At 46.1% G+C, this 25,187-nt stretch overlaps 1 protein-coding gene across 1 annotated transcript in view; it reads left to right on the top strand.

Moving 5' to 3' along the window:
• The window catches only part of SH3RF3 (SH3 domain containing ring finger 3), a gene marked incomplete at both ends in the record, with an annotated part of 328,187 nt that overhangs the window by 216,790 nt on the left and 86,210 nt on the right, over nucleotides 1-25,187 (top strand). The window contains one exon of the mRNA XM_080711312.1: nucleotides 10,514-10,609. Coding sequence (XP_080567438.1) covers nucleotides 10,514-10,609 — 96 coding nt within the window. The remainder of the gene's footprint in view (nucleotides 1-10,513; nucleotides 10,610-25,187) is intronic.

The raw sequence follows: 25,187 nt of genomic DNA, 5'->3' as shown, positions 1-25,187 counted from the left end.
CCCAGTGCCCACTGTTGATACGAGGGTTCACTCCCGGTGCCGTACATTCTGTGGGTCTAGACTGGTGGACAATGACATGAGCCACTTTGATAGTAGCATCTTACTGGGTAGTTTTACTGCCCTAAAAAAAAATCCTTCTACTCTACCTATTCATCCTTCCCTTTCTCCTAACCCTTAGCAACTACTGATCTTTTTACTGTCATTATAGTTTGGGATTTTCCAGAATGTCATAGAGTTGGAATCATACTACAGGTAGTTATTTCAGATTGACTTCTTTCTGAAGAAGTAATGTGCACTTAAGTCTCTTCATAGCTCAGTAGATCACTTCTCTCTCTCTTTTTCTAAATAGTAATCTATCTATCATCTGGGTACCCCCCAGTTTATTTACCCATTTGCTTACTGGAGAACACCTGGGTCGCTTCTGAGTTTGGGTAATTATGGATAAAGCTGCTCTACACATCCATGTGGGGTTTTCTTGTGCATATGAATTTTCATCTCCTTTGAGTAATTGTTGGATTATATGAGAAAAGTATGTTTGGTTTTGTAATAAACCAGCAAACTGTTTTCCAACGTGGCTGTACAATCTTGCGTTTTCACCAGTCATGATTGAGAGTTTCTACCATGCCTCATCCTTGCTGGCATTTGGTGTTGTCAATGTTCCGGATTTTGGCCGTTCTGAGAGGTGTTCTGAGAGTTGTCTCATTGTTTAATTTTCATTTGCTGGATGACATGTGACATGGAGAATATTTTTATATATTTTATTTGCAGTCTGTATATTTTGGTGACATGCCTGTGTGACTTTGGCACATTTTAAAATCAGATTGTTTTCTTGAGGTTTGAGTTTTGTTTTTGTTTTTGTTTTGTGGTACTGAGGATGGAACCCAGGGGCATTCTACCTTCGAGCTACACCCCCAGCCCTATTTTTAATTTTTATTTTTGAAACAGGGTCTCACTGAGTTGCAAAGGGCCTCACTAAGCAGCTGAGGCTGTGCACGAACCCAGATCCTCCTGTCTCAGCCTCCCGAATGCTGAGATTACAGGTGCACCACCACGCCCGGCTCTATCTTTGTATGTTTTTGTTTGTTTGTTTGTTTATATGTTTTTTTATATTAAACATTTTTATTTACTACTACATGTTGGTAATACAGAATATTGAGTTTCATCATGGTATATATGCAGATACATATAATATACTTTGAACATGTCCATGTTCCACTCCCTTTATTAACCTTTCTTTTAAAAAAATTTTTTTATTGGTGCATTGTATTCATACATCATATTGGGGTAAAAAACTTGTGTGTACATACATGTACACATTGCCCATTTAACCCCTACCCAATTCCCACCCCATTCCCTCCCCGTCCTTCCCTCCCTTGCTCGGCCTAGTGGTTGACTTCGATATGTTTAAGTACATTGTTGTACTTTAGAGAATTCCCTTCTCCCCCCTCCCATCCCCTCCTTTAGGTTGTCTTGTTTGCTTCTCTATAGGATTTCCTTTTTCTTTTTTTTTCTCCTTTTAACAATTTTTTTATTGAACATAAATAGTATACATTTAAACTATATTTGGTGCCCTCTCCCCCCCGCCCCCATTTTCCCTTCCCCCCTCCCACCAATGGTTGTCCAGGTTAACCATGTCATATTCATAATTTTACACATATTCAGATGTAGACCCTCATTAATCAAGATCAGCCTTCCTCCTCTCCTATCTTTCCATTCAAACTTTGCTGATATTCCCCCTCCATTATCTGGAGTCCCACTGGTATCCTCTAATATGCCCAAACTAGGATTTCCTTTTTCATCTAGAGTTCCTCCTATGACCCATTTCTCCTTAGCTTTCACATTCTTTGTATGTTTTGAATGATAGTCCTTATTTGTGTCATTGGCAACTATTTCTCTCCCAGTCTGTGGTCTGTCTTCTCATTCTCTTGATGGTGTCTTTTGCAAAGCACAAGGTATCAATTTTAGTGAAGTCCAGCTTAACAATTTTTTCTTTCTTGGATAGTCTTTTTCTTGTTGCATACAAAAAGTTATTGCCAAACCCAAGGTCATCTAGATTTCCTCCCATGGTATCATCTAGGAGGTTTATCATTTTGCATGCTACATTTAGGTCTGTGATCCATTTTGCGTTAGCTTTTGTGAAAGGTGTAGGAGCTGTGTTTGGGCTCGTTCTTTTCTTCCAGGATGTCCAATTTTTTCAGCAATTTTTGTAATTCCATGTTCTCTCCTTTCTTAGCATGTCAGTTGTACTTCTTTTATTATTCTTTTTGGAAATTGCCCTGGGATTTGTAATATACATTTGGAACTAATCTAAGCCCACTTTCAAATAACCCTATACTGCTTCACAGGTTGTATGAGTACCTATAATAACAAAATAATCATTGTTTTCCTCCCATTCTTTCTATCATTACTGTCATTTTTCTAACAGCTATACATTGTATATATATATATATATATACATATATATATGTATATATATATGTATATATATATATATGCATGTGTGTGTGTGTGTGCGTGTGTGTGGGTGTGTGTGTGTGTGTGTATGGAGAGAGAAACACAAGTTTACAAAATCAAATGCATTGTTTCTATCATTTTGAACAAACCCTTATTTGTTAAATCAATTAAAAATAAGAAAAAGCTGGGCTGGGGGTGTCGCTGAGTGGTAGAGCCCTTGCCCAGCATGCCTGAGGCCTTGGGTTCCAGCCCAGGCTCTGCTATATTATTGTCATGTGGTCCCTCTCTGAGGCCCTTAGACACTTCCTTTCATGTGTATATCTGAGCTTCTGACCTATATCATTTTCCTTCTCTCTAAAAAGTCTTCCTAAATAATATTTCTTGTAAGATAGATGTACCAGCAACACATCCCCTAAATTCTTATTTGACTGAGAAATATTAATTTCTCAGATTTTGTATTTTTTCCCTTCACTTTTGAAAAATAACTTTGGAGGCTGTTGAATTCTAGGTTGGTAGGGGTTTGGGTTTTTTTCTCTGAATATTTTATTTCACTCCATTCTCTTGTCACTTGCATGATTTGGGGAAGTCAAATGTAATTCTTATTTTTCCCTTTTTTATGGGCAAGTGTCTTCTTTTTCCTCTGCTTCTTTCCTGATTTTTCTCTATCCCTCATTTTCTATAGTTTGGAAATGATAATCCTAGGTGTAGTTTTCTGGCATTTATCTTGGGCGTTGTTTTCTGAGCCTCCCATGATATTAATATGCAGAAATTCCTCCTCATTATTTTTTCTTTCTTCTTAAGGTATTCTCAGTAAGTCTGCCATTGTCCCAACATTCTTGGCTATTCTGCTCTGTCTTTTTGGTTTTGTTTTATCTATATTCTCTCTCTCTCTCTCTCTCTCTCTCTCTCTCTCTCTCTCTCTCTCTGCTTTTCTGTTTTGGAGATTTGTATCAAGATATCCTTCAAGCTCACAGATTCTTCCTCAGAGCTGTCCTATCTCCTAAGCCCATCAAAGTCAGCCTTCATCTTTCATGGCTCTTAGAATATCCACCTCTCTGTTTACATTCCCCATCTGTTCTCACATGCTGTCTACTGTGTCCCAAAGAGCTTGCAGGATTTTAATCGCGATTGCTTGAAATCTCCAATATGTTCATTCCAACGTCAGTGGCTGGATCAGAATCTGGGTCTGGTGCTTGCTCTTCAAGCACCATATTTTTTTCACCTCTTAGTGTGTCTTGACTTTTTCTCTTGATAGCCTGGACATGCTGTAGTGATGTGGTTGTCAGGTGCGTGGGGTACAGGTGTGGCGAGCATTCTATAGTCCAGTCCTGTGACTACTGAGGCTCATTCTTACTGAGTCTATGATCCATCGCCCTGCCCTTGCCCCTAGGTGGTCCAGGATGGCTGGCGTTGAGAATTTCTTATCCCTAGGTAAGTTAGGCTCTGATAAACTCTCTAGGTTAGACTTTCTTTAACTAGTTTTCTAGAGCAGATCTAGGTTAACACTAAGAGACAGAGCTCTGGAATACTTCAGAATGGCTCATCTTCCTGTCAATCCCCTACTAGAGGAAGGGTAGGGGGGATTTTTCTCTAATATTCACTGTGAAGACCTGATGGACCTCCTGGAGGTAAAGCTCACAGAGATGCAGGCTCCAGTGCCTGGGTCCCCTGGATATCTTTTCTTTCAAAGTTGTCCCTGCTGATTCCTCATTTAGAGTTCAGGTTCCCCTGCCTGGCAGTGGTTCCTGGGAATCTTGCAGCTCCTGCTCTGGGGAGTTGTGATTCTCTGTAATCATCTGTTGGTCTCTGCAGTTTCGTAAAGGTTTCCTGTGACCTCAGTTTCCCTACAGATCTGAGAATACCGTGTTATTGTTGTTTTAAATTTACTCTCAGTATGGAGGAGGGACTTCCAGCTTCTTAGGCCACATGTTGGAAGCCTCAAGTCACCCTACTGATTTTCTTCATTTAATGTTGCGTGTGTGGACGCTCCTTTTATAACCACTTCATAATAATGATAATCAGTGGGGAGAGTATATTTAACTAAAAGCCCCCCAAAGTCCTAATTGCTGTTTCGTTTCATCCATCTTATTAAGGAATATTTATATTATTTAATTTTTGACCTAACTGCAGGGATTTATGATTACCTGTCAAATTGAATGTTTTTGCTTATAGCTGTGGTCCCAGCCCTTGTCTATACTGAGAAACTCTCTATCTTGGCACCTTATGTGTTATTCAGCTCTTTCAGTGTTGCATTTTATACAAGTCAGTTTTTTCTTTATAAAAGCAAAGTTTTGCTATTGTTGTTGTTGTTATTGTTTTCAGTACTAGGGATCAAATCTAGGGCCTTGCACATCCTCTGCAAGTACTCTACCGCTGGGCTACATCATCAGTCCTTTCTAAATTTTATTTTGAGCCAAGGTCTTGCTAAAAACTGCCCAGGCTGGCCTCAAATTTGCAATCCTCCTGCCTCAGACTCCTGGGTAGCTGGGATACAGGCCAAAACAAGCTTTTGATATTGGATATCTCACCTCTCTTAAAGATTTAAAGGTATGTAGAAATATAGAATATCATCCAGAAACATAAAAATATCATATACCTCTTGTTTTCTTTCTGTTTGTTTTCTGGTTTACAAGGCAATTATATTATGAAATTTATTGATATTCATTGTAGAATATTTGGAAAAGAGCACAAAAGTTAAAGAAAAAGTATTCTACCTTCTTCTTCTAAAGTTACCCCCCTATAAAATTGGGCGTATACATTTTCACACTGTTTCTAGGTGTATATTTTAAATTATTTACTTCCAAATAGGGTCATGTTTGTAAAATTAATGATATGTTTGCTTAATACATGCTATGTAGATGGGTATAAATCTTATTTTTTTCATTTAAAATAAATACTGAGTTCATTAAATACATTATGGCATATGAGCATAATATAACGTTAGTATATCAGCTGTTAATGGAGCAGGGGTGGTCTACATGCACAGCCACTGAATATCCTCAGACCAAATTAAGTGGAAAAAGCAAAGTACAGAGTGGTGTGGAGAGTATGCTACCATTTACATATTTTGAAGGATGTGCGTGTACATTTGCATATGTGTATGCATGCGTGTATTTGCATGTATCTGGCAGGCTACCTGAGAAACTTAACAATTGCTTCTGAAGAAGGATAAACTAAAAGACTAGAGATTAGAACTGAATTTTTTTTAAAAAATTACACACAAATATTTGCCTTTAACTCCATTATTTCTCCTCTATATCATTTTGAGTGACTGAGTAAGCTCTACGCATAGACAGTGCCATCGTTTATTTAACCAATCCCCTTTTGCCATGCATCGGAATCTAGCTTTTCTCTAGTTTAACAAACACAGAAACAAACATCCTGAGAGCTAAGTCTTTCTGCACACTGGATTTTCTCAGGAAAAGACCACATGTTCAATTCAGAGGGTCCTGACACCTTCCAAAGCCTGGGTGACTGATAGGAGCCCCCCATTGCCTTCCCTAAATTTGCATATCCACCCAAAATGGAAATGTGCCCGTTCCCTACCTCCTGGCCACCAGCACGAATTGCCTTCATGTTCAACCGTGTTAATTTGACAGACAAGAAGAACAAAGCCAAAAAAAAAAAAAAAAGAGAGAGAGAGAGAGAAAGAGAGAATCTTCTTTAAAATTAAATTTGTTTGATTTTCAGTCGGGTACATTTTTAAATGTGTTTAATGGCAATTTGCTTTTCTTCTTTCATGAGTTCTCTGATTTTTTTTTTTTGCCTTTGGCCTATTTTATTTTTTCTTTAAAGTATTTGTCATTTTCCCCCACTGTCATTTTTTTTTCCTTTTTTTATGGCTTTATCGGTGCGTTTTAATTGTACATCCTAGGGAGGTGTGCAAATGTGCACACAGGCCTTGGTGTGCTCCCTTCGGGCAGGTCCTCCCTTGCCGTCCACCTCTCCATGTGCGTCATAGTAAGATTGACAGCGGCACTTTCATACATGAGCACAGCAGAATTTGAATTGCTTCAGCAGCTCTGTTTCCCCTCCGCAGGTCCCTCCTTCCTCCTGCTGTCCTCCCTCCTTCCTCCCTCCTTCCTCCCGCTCTCCTCCTGGCCGGGTGCGGTCCTCAGTTATCTAAACTCGCCTTTGTTTCCTCTGTTCTCTGTCCTTTTAAGTTTTTGCATAGTTATCTCTCTGCATCCTGCAAATATTATTCTAGCCTATTTGACTTTTTGTTTTGTGTCTGCTGTTTTTAACTTAAGGGATTTGGGTTTTCTTCAGACAAATCTTTGTTTTTTTTTTATACTTTGAGATAACTTCCCCAGCTCAAGATGAAACATCGATTCATATTTTCTTCTTAGATATTCAAGTTTTTTTTAACATGCCTTTAATCAAGAGGGAATTAACTTTGGTATATGCATATAACTACTTTTTAATGATTAGCCCTTTTTTGTGTTACTGGGGATTGAAGCCAGGGGCATTCTAACTCCAAGCTACACTCCCAGCCCTATTTTTTTATTCTTTACTTTGAAACAGGGTCTCACTAAGTTGCCCAGGGCCTCACTAAACAGCTGAGGCTGGCTGCCAACCCGGATCCTCCTTTCTCACCCTCCCAAGTACTGGGATTGCAAGCGTGTGCTACCACACCCGGCTTGATTAGTCCTTAATCACACTTTCTAACTGATCACTACTGGTATATGAGAAAACCAATGATTTTTTAAATTTATGTTTAAATTGGCAGTTTTTCTCAAATTCTTATTCTAACTTTTAGTTGCTACTCTATTTTTCCAAGTAGATAATTGTATAGCTATCGTTTCAATATTTGGACATTTTACTTTATTTTTTTATTTCTAGAACAGCATTAGATAATGGTATTTTTATATTTTCTTATCAAACACAATCTGGTATCTTCAAGCTTCTGTGTGCATCTTCACTCACACCAAACCCCCCATACTGACCTGAACGGTTGTCACACACTCAGGGCTGAGCATCTGCCGGAAGGAAGCCTTGTAAAACATCATGTTGGAGTCTGAGACCTGAGCACATGGCCCACAGGAAGGGCTTCATTTTCTTGAATGCCTGTCACATTTTGCCTATGATATCAATCGCAAAAAGAGGAACAGTCGTGCATCACTTAGTAACAGGGACGCTTCTGAACAACGTGTAACTTCGTCAATAGGCGATGTCATGATTGCAGACATAATCGAGTGGGCTTACACAGGCTGAGCTGGCAGTCCCCTCCCCACCTCACGTACATGGTGCACACGGAGGCACAGCCTGTTGCTGTGAGGGTTGTGACGGCAACATGACTTTAAACCAAGCTCAAGAGAGACTGACGCAGCCCAGCGTGATGGTGGCACACAGCCTGAGACTCCAGTACTTGCGGGAGTCTGAGACAGGAGGATCGTACGTGCAAGGCCAGAACATGGTAACTTAGTGAGACCCTGTTTCAAAATTTTAAAAAGGGCTGAGAGTGTAGCTCAGGGATAGAATAATCCCTAGGTTTAATAGTACCACACCAGGAGAGAGAGAGAGAGAGAGAGAGAGAGAGAGAGAGAGAGAGAGAAAAGAAGAAGAAGAAGAAGAAGAAGAAGAAGAAGAAGAAGAAGAAGAAGAAGAAGAAGAAGAAGAAGAAGGAAGAAGGAAGAGGAGGAGGAGGAGGAGGAAGGAGAGAGACAGAGAGAAAGAGAAACAGAGAGACAGAGACAGAAAGAGAGAAAGAGACAATATGATATAATCAAGAGACATAGTAGGGCGATTTAGTTCAGAGCACCCCCTCATGAGGCTGTAACTATCTTCTGTATTTCTATCTTTTAATAAACTTCTTTAAATCTTCAAATAAAAAAGAGGCATAGTAAATATGAGCTGTATAGAGCAGCTGCTGGTATTACCTAGCACATTGCTTACAGAAGCTTTCTTTTCAACAAATAGAAAACACACACTCTAAAATAATGATTAAAAAGCCAGGCATGGTGATGCACGCTTGTAATCCCAGCATTTGGGAGGCTGAGACAGGAGGATTCCGGTTCACAGACAGCCTCAGCTACTCTGTGAGGCCCTTTGCAACTCAGTGAGACCCTGTTTCAAAATTAAAGAATAAAAAGGAGGGCTGGGGGTGTAGCGCGGAAGTAGAATGCCCCTGGGTTCCATGCCCAGTACAACAACAACAACAACAAAAAAAAACCATAAAAAAATATGTACATAAACCAGTAGCAATCATTGATTATCATACCAAGTCTTATGTACTGTACATAATTGTATGTGCTGTATTTTTATACAGTTGATAGTGCAATAGGTGCTTTCACACCAACATATAAGAAATGTGTTGTGCTACAATGTAATGAAGGCTACAAGCTCACTAGGTGGTAGGAATTTTCCAGCTGCAGGATAACCTCATGGGACCACCATCATTATATCTATGTTTTTTGTTTTTTGTTTTGCGGGTCTGAGGATGAAACCCAGGGACATTCAACCTCCGAGCTACACCCCCTGCCCTAGTTTTTTATTCTTTATTTTGAAACAGGGTCTCACTAAGTTGTGGAGGGCCTCACTAAGTACCTTAGGCTGTCCACGAATTGCAATCCTCAGGTCTCAGCCTTCCAAATGCTAGGATTACAAGCGTGCACCACCACGCCTGGCTAACACTATCATATATCTGGTCCATCGTTAACTTACATGGCTTTATGACAGGCATGAGTGAGTTCTACACAGGTCATCTTGTGGCTTGGCATTGATGGAAGCTGGGAATTGGGGTGAGGACAGGGAACAGGAGGGTGTGATCTACCCTGCCCTCACACCCAAGGAAACTCTGGAAGAGAACTGGGAGGATGATCTCAGCGTAAAGCATCATCCTGCTGGTCCCTCTGAGTCCCCTTTGGGTGTGACCAGATCATTGTTTCTCCTTGGACAAGCACCACAGTGTGCAGCCCCTCGGCTCCCAGCATAGCACCTTCCATGATAACTAGTGGTCTGTCGACTAGCCCGAGACATCCCTCCCTCTGACCACAAGAGAGGCCACAAGGCCATTTTACTGCATCAGGTGACAGTACAGAAGCTCTTCAGGAAAGCAGGTGGCACCTTTGGATCTACTGGGGTTGCTCCTTCAGGCTGCCCTCGGCACATCCGCGTGCCAGCTGGGCCAGCTGGTCTCCTGGCAGATGCTCAAGGATGAGGGACAGGAAGGTTTCAATGTGGAAGGTTAGGCAGACGACCTGGTTGATGGTTCCAGAAGACTGAAGGGCTGACAGACACCCCCGTGGAGGCTTCAGACCTGCCCAGCCCCCTCCCATTCTCATGATCTGTGTGTCTTTATCTCCCAGGGCTCCTGGCCACGTACCCTGTCCATCCCCATCTCTTCTCAGGCCTTCCTTGTAACTCACAGACCTTCATTCTGTCTCCGGGGCTCCTGGCACCTGTAACAGCATCCTGAGTATTTCCTTCCTCATCAACAGCATGTCTCCCAGACTCAGCTGTCCCAGAGGCTCCTCTCCCTCCTCCTCCCGCCTCTCCCTTCCTCCTTCCATCTGTTTCTACTTTGTGCATTTCTACTTGGTATTGTCTGATATGCCAAAGAACTTAAGAGGGTTATTCAAAGCTTTATGTACTCACGGCTCTAAGTAAATGTAGTTGGATTGGGTTATTTTTCTTTTTGTTCTCTGATGGAGCCAGAAACGAAAAACAGTTTATACTTAGCTGGATTTATTTTTGTTCAAAATATTTTTATTTCATTAAATAAATGATAGAAGTGCATGCTTTAAAATGCTAACTGTATTGTAAGTTACCTTTTCCGTCTGAGCTTTGGAGCATTGCAGGTATGAGAGAAAGAGAGAGAGAGACGGAGAGGGAGAGGGAGAGGGAGAGAGAGAGAGAGAGAGAGAGAGAGAGAGAGAGAGAGAGAGAAATCAAAATCTCAAGTGAAATGGAAAGTGCCTTTCACATACCAGAGTATGAATGGACAGTACACCCTTCTTGGAATCCATTGTTGGCTCAGCAATGCTAACCCGTCTTGTTTCTTTCCTCTCATTTTTTTGCATTGACGTGTGTTATATCTGATGGGCTCCGGAAACTTCAGGATGAAGTTTTGACTGTGATCCGAAGAGTGGATGACAACTGGGCAGAAGGCATGCTGGGAGACAAAGTTGGGATCTTCCCCCTGCTCTACGTGGAGGTAAGCTCACGTACCCCTCCCTCCTGTATAACTGCTGGCCAGGGTTGGGACCCAGGCAGCCCTGGACTCAGCTCTACACTCTCCTGCCCGGCTGGTCTCCTACCAGTGACCTGTACTGGTCAGTGTGGCGCTCCCCAGCCCCACTTGGTACACAGCTGTGGGCTCAAGAGCTGGTGGAGGAGCTGGTGGGGGGCATGGTCAGCCTCGCCATCCCTGCCCAGAGGTGTATGGTTACTGGCAGGCCACCCTGAAAGACAGTTCCCGTTGTCTATAGGTGAAGTCCTAAGGTACCAGGACATTGGCATTTAAAGTCCTCTGCAGTGTGGCTCTTATCTATTTTTCCAATCTTATTTCTCGTCACTCTGTCCCCCACCCTCCTCTAAATATTATGAGCCAGTAGTTCTCTTGCATATAATTTTCATCAGCTGCCTAGGAGATTCTGAGACCCTCCTCATGACATTCTTTGTTTTTACCCACCAGCCTTTCCAGAAACTTGTGTAGAGATTGTGAGTAGCCCTGGCCACAGTCATGAAGGTTGATCTTACCCCATCTTCATTAGCCAGGCCATCCCTGATCACTAGGGTCCCCCACCTCGAACAGGGGCAATCATTGGGCCTGTGAATTCCCCTACAGAGCTGGAAGCTACACGAACAGATGCTAATTCAGGAACCTCAGCGCCCCTGGAACAACAGGCACCAGTCCTCAACACCTGACAAGTGTGCTCAGCCTGGGCCAGAGAGATGTTTGCACAGAAGTAGCCCAGCACGTCTGGTTTCTGTTTGCTTATTGTTTTCATTTTAGAAGAGTGACCAGATCCTGGTGTGGTAGCACACAACTGCAGTCCCAGTACTTGGGAGACTGAGACAGGAGGATCACAGACTTGAGACTCTCAGCAACTTAGGAAGACCCTGTTTCAAAAAAAAAAAAAAAAAAAAAGACTGGGGGCATAACTTGGTGGTAGAATGCTCCTGGTTCAAACCCAGGAGCAAAGAGAGAGAGAGAGAAAGCAGGGGTCTAGAAGGAATCAAGGAAAGGCTGTGCATCTTCAGGAGACTAGAAGGGGCTGAGAGCGCATCAGCCCTGGGCATCTGAGCGAGCAGGAGGCTGTTGGAAGGGGCCGGGGGCCTGCTGAGTGTGTGGCTTTTTACCTGGGGCTCTTGTTCTTTTTTTTTTTCCTTAATGTGACCTGACATTCAGAGAAACAATAGTAATCCACTAAGCCAAGTAGGCCAACGGTGGGGCTATTTTCCCCCCCCTGACTTGAGCTCCCGAGGCTGGCCTCAGTGTGTGTCTACGCTCACCAGTCATTCAGGCCTTTACCACCCAGAAGGCCACAGAGCCTGCGACCTGCCCTCCGTGGGAGTCCCGAGCCACCTGCTCCACCCATCCCACCCATTACCCTGACTACAGACATGGTGTCTCAACCCAGCTTCCCTCTGGAGGTCCCACATTTTGGTCTGGTCTTCTCATTTGAACCTTTTCTTGCCTGAGGGGCCCAAACTCACAAACTCAGTTAGTGTTAAAGTCACTTGGAAACCTCCATTTCCAGCCCTGAGGCCCGGGAGGCTGCTGGCCCACAGCACCCTGGGCAGTGCCTCCCCTCGCCTCTGCCCCCTTCCTGCCACCAGGCCCAGGGGCCTTTCCTCGACCCTCATCCTCTGAGCATCCACATCTAACACTTGCCCGTACCTCTTGCAGCTGTGTCCCTGGCCATATGACCTTGAAATCGTCCCCTGTAACCCCTGAGCACCTGCCTTGTCCCAGCTCCTATCTCTCACAAATGTCATTGTGTGTATTTAAGGTATACAACATGTTATACAGTGTGTATGTGTACAGATACAGAAATAGAAATGGTTACTATAGTAAAGCAAATTATCATATTCATCATCTCCCATAGTTACCCATTTTCTGTGGCTACACATCTAAGGTCCTATCTAGGACTTTCCTTTTAAATGCCAGGCCCCGTCATGTTTTCAGACACTCTCCATCCGCCGTCTAATCTGGGGGGACTGGACGTGGTCTTGTTCTCCTGGTGAGAAGCCCATAGACCAGCCCTACCCAGGGCCCGCAGCTGATAAATGGTTCCTGTCAGAATCTATATGAGATATTCCCAGCATTCCCGCTCTCAGGGATGCTAGTGCAGTAACATTCTGCCATCGGACCATAAGCCCCATCCAACTGACCTGCAACGTCCATCTCCTTGCACTGCCGCCGTCGGTGGATTACCATCACGACCACGTCTTCCAGGCCCAGGCTGAATTCATTCCAGCATCATTCTTAATCTGGAGATGAGCCCAGGGAAACATCACCCACAATTTTGAAAAGCAAATGTCATTGTGTGTATTTAAGGTACACAACATGTTATAAGATATATTTACACACGTCCATATATACATATATGCATATTTAGAGAGAAATGGCTATTATTAGAGTAGAACAAATTAGCATATCCGTCATCTTACACAGCTACCCGTTTTTCTCCGTGGCAAAAGCAGTTACAGTTTTACTCATGTAGCAGAAACTCAGAATACGATATACTGTTCACTATTATTATGGATAGTCCTCGTGCTGTATCTTAGATGGAGCCCAGGGGCATTCAATGTCCGAGCTACACCCCTGCCCTGTTTTTTATTCTTTATTTTGAAACCGGGTCTCACTGAGTTGCAGAGGGCCTCACTAAGTAGCTGAGGCTGTCCGCGAACCGCGATCCTCCAGGTCTCAGCCTCCTGAATGCTGGGATTACAAGCGTGCACCACCACGCCCAAGCTGTATCTTACCTCTTTCTACCAGAATGGAAGACATAGTGAGGTCCTGCCTCAGAAAAAGTAAAATAAGCCTGGCATGGTGGCACACAACTTGTAATCCTAGTACTTGGGAGGCTGAGCCTGGAGGATCACGGGTTCAGGGCCAGCCTCAGCTACTTAGTGAGGTCCTCCACAACTTAGTGAGATCCTGTTTCAAATTAAAGAATAAAAAATAGGGCTGGGGGTATAGCTCAGAGGTAGAATGCCCCCAGGTTCAATCCCCAGTACTTCAAAAAAAAAAAAGTAAAAGTAAAAGAATTAATCAACTCAATTTTGAAATATGAAGAGTTAGAGAGATTTCCCTCAGCCTCCAGGATGGACCGTGGAGTGGGAACTACACACTTCCCACCGACCCAAGCCTGAGGCCAGTGCTGTTCTTGAGCGGCCTTGTGGACGGCAGCAGGCTTTCAGACGTGGAAGTAGAAACCTCATTAGCCATGGAGAGCTTTGGCCCTGTCACCTACGAGGTAACAGCGGAGCCCTTATCGGGTGAGGTCAGGGCTGTGTTTGATGCAAAAGGAATGGCATGCCTGATTTTGCAGCTGGGGCTAAACACACCCATATGGAGTCCCTGGGGGTCCTGGGGGGTCTCCAGGCATGCTCGCTCCACCGCAGAACAGCCTTTGTGATGAGCGCTGAGCTGCGGTTGGAAGCTACTGCCTCGCTGCAGGTTCTAAGGCTGAGCAGGGATGATTACAAAATTAACACCCCAGGCCAGTGGGGGAAATGCCTCTCCGGCCTTTATACTTCTCCTGTGTTGCCTTTTGTTAGCACTTGCTGTTCAGAAGGGAGAGCAGGCAGGTCCCGGGTGGCCGGGGGCGGGGGGAAGGGGGGAGACCCCTTTAAGATTCAGCTAAAATGCTGGGCTCTGTGCCGGAGACTTTCTATGGCCGCCTCAATTCAACCAGTTTGCTGTGAAATGAGAAAAGGCAGCTAATTCTGGCTTCGTCTTGTTCCTGCTCAGCCCACTCAGAGGAACTGAAAGCAACTCTCCTCTCGGTCGCTTTCTCATCTTTCACATCCCTCAAAGTGAGAGCAATTAAGAGCTCTATTTGAAGCTACAGAGAACTCATTTGCTGTCAGGGAAGCAAAGGCCGGTGTTTGGTTTATCACCGAATTTTCCAAATGTCTTGTTTTCAGCAGGTTTTCCCCTTACCTCCTGCTCCTAGACACTTCAGCGCCCTCTGGAGCTCTGCCCAGCTATTTGGGAAACTGGATGAAGACCCTGGAGGCTTTCTTTTTTTTTTTTTTTTTTGGTACTGGGGATGGGACCCAGGGCCATTCTACCTCTGAGCAGCCCTATTTTTTATTCTTTATTTTGAAACAGGGTCTCACTGAGTTGTAAAGGGCCTAAGTAGCTGAGGCTGTCTGTGAACTGTGATCCTCCTGTCTCAGCCTCCCAAATGCTGCTGGGGTTCTCTAGGAGACCCCTCAGCCTGATTTCAACTAGGGAACACAGAAATATACTTGCTGCTAACACCAGGCCACTGTCCTCAGCTCAGATATCTGCTTGCTTTGTTTGTTTTGGGTTTCTCTGGGTGGCTCAGCCCACACCTGGAAGAACAAGTTTCCATTGTTATGGTATACCCACCACGCTGTCCCTTTTCAGGTGATATGGGAGATTTATGTATTTGTCCACCCATTCATTCATTAATTTTACTCATTCATTTCTTGAACGAACCGGCAGGGTGCCAGGTGCCACTGTGAACTAGACATAAGAGAACTGTTTTGCAGCTAGCAAGGAAGAAGACAAACAATAAAGAAAAGAAATGCTGGAGGGTGTTATGATCTCCATACAAAAAAAAAAAAATAAGAATGGGGAAGCAGTGTGGGCATGCTGGGGAAGAGGGAGCCAGCCATGGGCAGTATCCCTTTGTCCCTATATTATCTGATTCCTTCTAGCCACATCCTCATCATTTCTGAGCCCGCCCCACCTGTGCCTAGGCAAGCTTTGATAGTGTAAAATGAATGCAACGAGAACCTTCTATGCTAAATATTTCCAAGCCGTGGTCATACAAAACCTCCAGGATGTTGGGCCCCGCTGGCGTGGACTGGTGGCCTCAGGGTGGTCCGGGCCCCTAGCTGATCGGTACCCATCCCAGCGCCCATAGTTCATCTCATGCATCAGCAGATCCATCCCTACAAACTTGGGTAACCTTCCTCCTGCTGAAAAGGTCCAGTGGAGCCCGTCCCTCTTGGAGCAAGAGGATTCCCTGCTACAATCCTCCCCTTGGGAGGACTACCTTGCTGGCATTCCTCTGTCCTTCCTGTGGCCCTTTGACAGGACAGGACAGGACAGGACAGGCCCTGGCTTAGCATGGGAGCACAGAGCAGAGGTCTCCCCAGGCTCCCGTCCAGCTACGTCACTCACTAGACTCCAGGTGTACCATTCGGTGTCACCATACTGCAGTCTCCCCACATGATAATTTGGGGAACAACCTACCTCAGAGGGATCCCTGAGGGTTAAACCAGTTACCTAGGTGAAGTGCCCGGAAGCACCTGGCACAGTGAGACTGATGTGTTAGAAATTATCACTCCCTTCACCGCCATTTTTTGGTCCTCCACAAACTCTAGTGTCCCCTAGGTCACCTCTCTGTATCCCTCCGAACCCCAGGCATGATATAAAAATCACATTTCAGTGCTAGAGCGTTGTCTTGGGGCTGTAATGTGAAGAAGAAAAGTTTTCTTTTACAAGAAACTATTTGGAATAAACTTAATGTTTTGTTCCATGTAAAGGAAAATAGTCACTTGGAGAATGAGCTTTTACACACTGTGCAGGACAAGGGAGCTTGTTAGAAACAGTCAGAATTTTCAGGACAGGACATGATGGGGCGGGCTCCAGCATGGGGAGGCAGGTGAGCAGCCCCTACGGTGCTCCACATCTTTATTGAGGCCTGGGCCTCTGAGTGCAGTTCCCCCATGATGGGGCCAGGTGTTCAGGTGCAATGTCACCCTGCGCATCAGGAACAGGATCCTGAAGCTACCTGAGGCTAGGGACAGAAGAATAAACCCAGGTCATATTTATTCATCTGTAATCCTTTTTGTGTTTAAAAGGAGATGGTTGAGCTGAGCGTGAAAGCACATGCCTGTAATTCCAGTAACTGGGAGGCTGAAATAGGAGGATTACAGTTTGGAGGCTGGCCTCAGCAACTTAGTGAGACCTTATTTCCTTATTTCAAAATAAATTAGGGGCTGGATAGTGGTGGGGGTTTAACTTTGAGGTAGAGTGCCCCTGGGTTCACTCTCCAGTAACATACACACACACACACACACACACACACACACACACACACACACACACACACCAAAAAAGCTTGGGGGTATATCTCAGAGGAAAAACACCCTGATTTAAACCTCTATATCCCCTTACACTTACATGCACACACACACGCACACACACACACACACACACACACACACACACACGAGATGGTTGTGTAGCTAAAATTCTTTTGCTCTAATTCATATTTTTATATTCTTTATTATATTTTCAACATAGCTCATGGGCTCCTGTTGTTAAATATGTAGCTTTAGGGAAAATGTACTGTTGTAGCTTAGCCCTTCCATATCCATCAAGCCCTGTTCTTGGGTCCAACTGAGAAAAGAGATGGGTCTCTGAGAGATGGAAACGGAATCGTGAGGTGGTGATGGCTTAATGGCAATAGAACACATCCAGTCAGACCTGAAAGCAAAGAACCAGCCAGCTCTCACCCTCCCTCCGTAGACTCTGGGACTTTCCCACCGAAAGAGGGTCCTGGCTTCTCTTTGTCAACCCGGCAGCCTGAACTGGGCTGGGAGAGGGGAAGGGAAAATGTCCCCCAAGGCTTCCGGCGTCTTCCCTGTCGCCACAGGTGGGTGGGTGACGTGGATCCCACCACTTGTTAGCTAGCGAGAGATACACATGGAGTGGTTACAGGTGGAATCATATGGTTTCTGCAGTTTGCTTTGAAACACTGCAGGAAAACAGCGGAGGAGGCTGGGCAGCAGATGAGCCAGAGCCTCGCAGGCTGCAGAGGCTGGGGGCGGGCTTCTTCTTCCATGTCTATTACCAGCAGCTGAGAGTTCTATTGGCCACTGGGTGTCACAGCTTCCCTCACACGGTCAGAGGGCCGGTGGGGAACGTGCAGGAATGCAAGGCGGGCAGCTGCTTCTTACCTCTCCCCTCCCGTGGCATGTGCTCCCAAACTACCCCCAACAACCTCATCCACAGAAGGGGCATCAGCCGGGTCTGCATGGCAGAACCCGGCTCAGCTCTCTGGGCTTCTCTTTTCAGTCCCAGGTTCATTCTGGGTCTGGTTAATCCCTGCTCACCTCTTGGGAAGCACAATTCTGGAGAAGCTCCTTGATTCTCAAGGTCTGTGCTTCTGCTTAGCTGGTGGCTGTCACCTGGGGCTCAAAATCAAACCAGCCCAAGGGCTGGGGGTGTAGCTCAGTGGCAGAACATTTGCTTAACAAGTGTGAACCCTGGATTCTATCCCCAACATCAAAACAAACAAAAAGCCTAGGAAACTTGCTAGACCTTGCCTGAAACATCATGCTCTTAAAAAAAAAAAAAAAAAAAAACAAACACTTGCAAGCCAGGCATTGGTGGCGCACACTTGTAATCCCCGCGCTTGGGAGGCGGAGACAGGAGGACTGGAGGATCACGCAGGTTCGAAGCCAGCCGCGTGCACTGGCTTAGGAGACCCTGTTTCCAAATAAAAATGTAAAAATGGGTCTGGGAGTGTAGCCCAGAGGTAGAAGGGCTTCCAGGAACCCCAGTACCACCAAAAAAAAAAAAAAAAAAAATCACTTGCAAGCCGGGCGTGGTGGCGCACACTTGTAATCCCAGCGCTTGAAAGGCTGAGACAGGAGGATTGCACAGGTTCAAAGCCAGCCTCAGCTACTTAGTGAGGCTCTCAGCAACTTAGTGAGACCCTGTTTCCAAATAAAGTATAAAATAGGTCTGGGAGTATAGCCCAGAGGTAGAAAAGCCCCTGGGTTCCACCCCCAGAACCACCAAAAATTAAAAATATAAAACACTTGCATTCTCACAAAATTGAATGTAAAGAGGCTTTGGGGGTCACAGAAAGGGAAGGGTCATCTGTTTTCTCTCATCTACAGAGGCTCAGGAAGAATCAGGATACCAGAGGGACTTTAGAGAACTGACTAGAATCCCCAGTGAAGCCCGGGAGGTGGCCTAGGGGCAGGGGAAAGGGAGAGGGAGGATCCATGAGGAAATTACTTCCATCGATATTATGTACCTATGTGAAAATACCGATGTCAGTCTCCATAACCTCTATGGGCAAAAAGGGCGCAGGACTGGGGAGGGAGCCGGGGGAAAGCCCCCCAAGTGCTGTGTGTATGGATGTCACTATCAAGACCATGATACACCAATAAAAGTATAGAAAAAATAAGCATGACCAGTATTAAGAAAGGATGGATGGATGGATGGATGGATGGATGGATGGAGACTTTCATAACACGCAGGCTTAGTACAGAATGGAAACAAATTACATCACTGCCGGGACTCTGGAGGTCTCCCCATACAAATAACCCAGCCTAAGCTTCTCTTGTTTTGTTTTGTTTTTTAATGACTTTTTCTGATTATATAAGTAATATCTGGCTATTATTCAAAATAGGGAAATTCAGAGAAGTATAAAGAAGAAAATTAAAGTCGCTCATAATCCTAACCAGTAAATATGAACCTATGTGTAGGTAGAGAAACAAGTGTTGTTGGCAGAGTGTTCTATTTCCTTTGTTCTTTCCTGTGTATAAATTTACATATATTGGGAGGAAATTGGGGACCGACCGCGCAGTCCCAGTGTTTCTAGCTTGCTTTCCTCATTAAACTGAGTGTGTCCCAGTGACATTACCGTAATGGCTTCAAAGATCCTCACCCCCTACGGTCTTTTCTCAGCACAGTATTTGGGATCTTTTCATTTAGACATTCCCATCTCAATCCATAGAAAACTAGAGGCCCCAAAGCCCCAGCCTGACCCGATTTATGCCCCAGGTACCCTGGTATCCTTCCGCCCCCTCAGGTGCCCTAACACACATGGCAACCAACCTCCCCTCCCTGGCACACGTCCCCTTCATACACTTTCTCTATTCAACATACTATATATGATGGAATGTCTGCTTGCTTCTTATCTGCTTGTCTGGGTCTCCATCAGACCAGGCAATTTGTCTGATTTTCTTCTCACTAATGTACCCGCAGTGCCAAGCAGAGCCTCTGGTTTGCAGTAGGTGTCTAAGGCCCGTGTGCTTGGTAATCAGACCCCCTTTTCCTCCTGAATCACTGGCCTCGGGTGGTCTGTAGGGGATCGCTCTTCTGAAGACAGCTCACACTGATACAGGACTCCCTGAGAACCCCCAAGTCTTCCTTCTCCAACTCCCAGGAGCTTATCAGCCCCCTGTTCAGGAGTCGGCAGAGGCTTCCTGTCTCCTGGCATCCTGAGTCCTGGGCAGCTCTCATGACCTGAGTCTGTTTATTTCAGACACATCACACACACACACACACACACCCATACACCCATGTGCATGTCCATGGCTCCTGCCCATGCCTCTCCACTGCCTTGAAATATTCATCTCATTTTTGGCCCCCGTTCATAACTGTTGAGAGTAGGTCTCTTCCCTCTTTCGCCCAGCCTTTCTTGAACGGAGCTTTGGTTTGAGCTAATGAGTTAGTTATGTTAGGAACATTCTGAAGCTCCTGTGTAACCATGAAATACATCCCCAACAAAAGCCCTTTCTGTAAAAAGCTTCACCAGCCACCTGTTCCCCAGCACACAGCTCGCAGCAGGCAGCAGGTGCTCAGTAAACAGATGCGATGAAGCGGACGCTCTCTGACTCAGGGCTCTGCCCTGCCAGTATCTACCGCATCCTCCCCAGCCAGGCTGCCTACCTGCTGCTGGCCATGGGACCCAAGTGCGCAAAGTGGGACGCGAGTTACAGCTCTGCAAGAAGCACCGAGCGCTGTATTTAGAATATACCCAATAAACAGACCTTGTGGCACGCACAGGCAAATGTTGACTACATTCATGTGTTGAACAGGTGTCCATTGAGTTTCTACCAAGCGCCCAGGACTAAGCTCTTTAACATTCTAGAGTGAGATGATTATTTGAGAGAGGATGAAGTCGACTCTAATTCTTATGGCTCTAATGATCAGCTCTCAGGTCCTGATGGCTCTGTTGATACAGAGGTTGCCCCTAGATGTCAGAGAGGGGTCGGGGGATGCTTGTCATCTGCAGGTTTTCTCCATCGTAGTGGATTATTTAAGTTTAAGTGTTGATGGAGTAGCGGGTGAGAAGGCAGTAGGCTTCAGTAGCAGAATCATTCAGGGATGGTCTGGCTGCTGTTCTCTACACCATGGCTGAGCGGTCACTGTCAGCCTCACCACTGTGCAGGCCTGGGCTAAGCTCAGGCCCCACTCACAGACCTTGGGAGCGGATTCCTGCCCTCGACGTGCTACCTGTCGAGGCGGCCCTGCGCAGAGGCACGGGTGTTGCATCCCTTCCCAGGTGCCTGGCTTCTGTGTACAGAAAGCACGCCAGGAGCTCCCCACTCCCCGCGGTCCTCAGCAAGGTCCCCTCAGCCAGCACGGGGCAGCCCAGGGCCCTGCTCCCGGCTGCATCTGAGCCACTCAACCTGTGCACATTAGAAAAGGACTATTTACTTCTGATGGAGAAATGTCTCTCTTCTCCCAGCCTCTGACCACTACTTTCAGTCTTTTTGGATTGAGACTCACGATGATGAGAAGCGCATTGTGCAGTGGGACCAGGGCACACATGTGTTTGAAAACCACTGCTCTAAGCCAGAAGTTTCCACAGTGAGGTGCATGGAAACAGGCAAGAAAAACAACAGTAGGACTTCTTTTTTCCTGTTTTTTTGTTTTGTTTTGCTGTACTGGGGACGGAACCCAGGGCATTCTGCCTCTGAGCTATATCCTCAGCCCTATTTTTTAGTCTTCATTATTATTATTATTTATTGTTGTTGTTGTTGTTGTTGTTGTTGTTGTTGTACTGGAGATGGAACCCTTCTACCTCCAGGCTACACTCCCAGACCTATTTTATATTTTTTTATTTGGAAACAGGGTCTCTTAAACCAGCAAGGCTGGCTTTGAACCTGCACGGTCCTCCTGTCTCCGCCTCCTAAGCGCGGGGATTACAAGCATGCGCCACCACGCCCGGCTAGTCTTTATTATTTTTGAAACAGGGTCTCACTGAGTTGTGAAGGGCCTCACTATGTAGCTAAGGCTGTCCGCGAACCATGATCCTCCAGTCTCCGCCTCCCAAATGCTGGGGTTACGAGTGTGTGCCACCACGCCTGGCCAGTAGAACGTCTGTTTAGCTTTATTATTGAAAACTTTTCAATTTGTTTGTTTATTTTGTCTGTGGTGCTAGAGATTGAACCTTGGGACATTCTACCTCTGAGTTATATCCCTCTTTTACTTTTTATTTAGAAACAGGATCTTGCTAAGTTGCTGAAAGCCTTACTAAATTGTTAAGGCTGGCTTCGAACCTGCGATCCTTCTGTCTCAGCCTCCCAAGTATTAGGATTACAAGCATGTGCCACGACATCTGGCCTTCACTTGTTAGTTTTAATTTCTAGATTGTGTGTGTGCTTATAACATTAATATAGATTTTGGCACTATATATGTAATATGCTATATAGTTTGTATAACATATACTATACAGTATGTATAAAATATAGACTTAGTATGCTAGATAAACATAACCAAAATATATACATTACATGTTTGTAATGTAAATAACATTTGGTATGCTAGAAAACATACGTAATTATTGGAGGCATATGCCCAGAAACGTCTCGCTGCCGGGAGTGGCCTGGCCCTGGGAATGCGTCGGGTGGAGCTGCCACCTGTCTCTGTCTGAATTCTGTGGCAGTCTCCTCTCTTTGCATGGCACTCTCGCTCCTCCTAAGCCACCTGAGATCGGGGACTTCCAAGGCAGAAGGGTCATGTGACGGTCTTCACTGCAACCCTCTGGTTTACAGAGACCGGAAGTGCACGTACAAAGCCCCCAATATGCACAGATGTAGCATCTCTGTGGAGCCCTGTGGTCCCCCACTGTGGATGCAGCCTGAGATCCCCGTGGCCTAGGGAAGCAGTCCTCCGCAGGGTGGCACACAGGGCCCCTCGGTGTCATTCTCCTTTGCTGAGAAACTTCCCTTTTGTCTCCTTTGACATTTGCCTTCAGGCAGGATCATCACAGGCTCCTTGTACTTATCTGGAAACCTCCAGCAAAGGGTCTCTCTGCTCACGGGGTCCACCCTGCTACAGTGCCAATCAGGCTCCTTTTGCTGCTTCTGGTCCTAAAAGGTTAGGAGTACCACACACTCACAGCCAACAGGGAAGTTATCATTTCTATCGGGCTACTCCTGGGGTCTTCTTTCCTGTGCCCTTGTTCAAGATGGAGGGCCTGGACAGCTACATTATTGTCATTTTGCTTGTCAGCTTGGATTGACCACGTGACGAGGGGGGGGGGGATATCGTGGCTGCTCCTAACAGGTCTGATCCAGGAGCCGCTGTCACGGGCAGGTGCTAGCAGGTGACCGTGTCCTGTAGTCCTGGGCCCAGGAGAACATGTGTGGCCAGCAAGAGAGAGTTCTGATAGGAACAGCACCAGATGCAGGTCCAGCTCTGCGACGTGCTGATTGGAACTCATCAGGAAGACAATGCCCACTCCTCTGGACCAAAAGTCAGTGCCCCAGGAAGAACTCAGAGCAGCCACAACAAGTCTCCGATTCTGCAGATCTATGAACACCCTGCTTGTCTCAGTCCAGCAAGCCCCAGACCCCAGCGATGGGTGGTACTTTGTCCATTAAGCCCTTGAGTGGAGAGAAAGATGTACATATGCTGAGAACCTCCAAATAAGTCTACCCAGGACCATCCGAAAGAGGATGGCAGGGCAGGAAGGAAGGAGCCCCACGATCTGTTGCCACAGAAGCAATGAGCGAGCAAGATACAACCAAACTGCTTCTCCCAATTCCAAGGACCCTTCGTGGCAGTTCCCGTGCCTATTGCGGGGATGCCAAGATGAAAACTCTGTTGCTGAAGAGTCGAGGGCTCATGGCTCATGATTTGGACATACGGGGGCTGTTACTTCTCTCGGAGGCCCTTGAAACCACCTCTGTTTAATGGAAGTCTCTTTGCTCTCACGTCTGGTCTCCACCGTGGGTGTAGATTAGGAAAAGCAATGGGGAGAAGGCATGCTGCCCCCGCCACCACTCGCCACCGTGTAGGGGACGCGTGCGGTTGTTTGTGAGGGTGGCACTGCCAAGTGGTGCCGTGGGTTGCTGTGGCCACCGAAGACAATGGAGAACCTGGAAATGCATGTCATCACTGGATGTGCCGCTGCCTGGATTTTCTGGTTCTGAAAATGGAGTTTTTAATTCCAGCTTCACAGACCCACTGGAGGAGCTAAGTGAGACAGGCTGCTCCAGGGATGGCCCAGCCCCGGGGTAACTGTTGCTGTTATTTACTACAGAGACACCTGGAAGGGGAGGGGGGCGTCTGATGCCCACAAAGAAGGAAAGGCATCCTGTGTGTTGCTCCCAGAGTCTCTCTCTTCCTCCGGGGCCCGACAGGGTCCAGGAGGCCAGCCTCGGGTTTTTGGGGCACCCCACCAAGGCCGTGTGCGCGTGGTGGGGAACAGACGCTGGTTCGTTCGTTGAGTAGCGTATCTGAGGAAGCAAATTCATAAAGCCATAAAATAGAGGAAAACAGCTGAGCCTGGTTAGAGGAGACATTTCAAAGGAAATAATCCTGGATTTAGATCACAGGTGTTTGGGAGCCTGGAGTGAGTTTCACATCCCTTTCCTCTGGAAGGCAGGTATTTGTAACGGAAATGCTGACCCGGCTGGTGTGAAGGCCACAGCAGGAGCGGTAGATTGAGAGGAGGAAGCTGTTGCCTTCCCTCCAGGCTGAGACAGGACTGTGGTGTTGCCCAGAGACACCTGGTTCTTCTCTCTTCATCTCAGGACCCAGGGGATGACCTAGACCAGGTTTGACATCAGACTCTGCTCCCAGAGGGAGGGTGACGCTGTGTGGTCCCATCCCAGGGCTTAACAGAAAGGCACGTATCACACCTAAGACATGCTGCTTCTGCACCTGTCCCGCTAGCCTTGGGAGTGGGCATGGCTCCTGCCCGCCGACCTGTGGGTCCACGCCTGGATCCCCACTGGCCTGCACTTCCGGCTTGATCTTTTCCCCTTTGTAGTCCTTCTCCCCTTTATTGCTCTCTACTTCTAGTTCCTGCCGGGCCTTGTTTTCCCCATAAAGGCTTCCCACTGCTCCAGCAGCCCTCTGCAGCCCCTGGAAAGCCATTGGGCTGAAACACCAAGCATCCTTCCTTGTTCCTGTGCCTCTAGGGTGACCCTTTGGTAGCACCTAGAGTCAGAGCCCCAAATAGTTATCCTGATAGATGAGCTGGAGCCTGGAACACCTCCATCACACACACACACACACACACACACACACACACACACACACACACACGTCAGTGGGGAGAAAGCAGAGATGCCTGCAGTTCCCGTGTTTAACTCTGTTTCTTTGGGTTTTCCCAGAGGACCAGACATTTTCTCAACATCTCCGGCTACTTCCAAACAGGTGAGGGAGAAGGAATGGAATGCTGCAGGCATTTACCTGGCCTGTGGTATTTATTTAACCTGTCTCATGGCAGTCATCCCAAGCTAATTCTAGCCTCACATCTTCTTCCTGGCCAACCCAGACGCACAAATAAAGAATTCCTTTCCCTCAATTCTTTTTTTTA

Source organism: Muscardinus avellanarius (assembly GCF_963383645.1).
Source record: "Muscardinus avellanarius genome assembly, chromosome: 15".
NCBI lineage: Eukaryota > Metazoa > Chordata > Mammalia > Rodentia > Gliridae > Muscardinus > Muscardinus avellanarius.
This window is presented reverse-complemented; position numbering and strand designations above follow the sequence as displayed.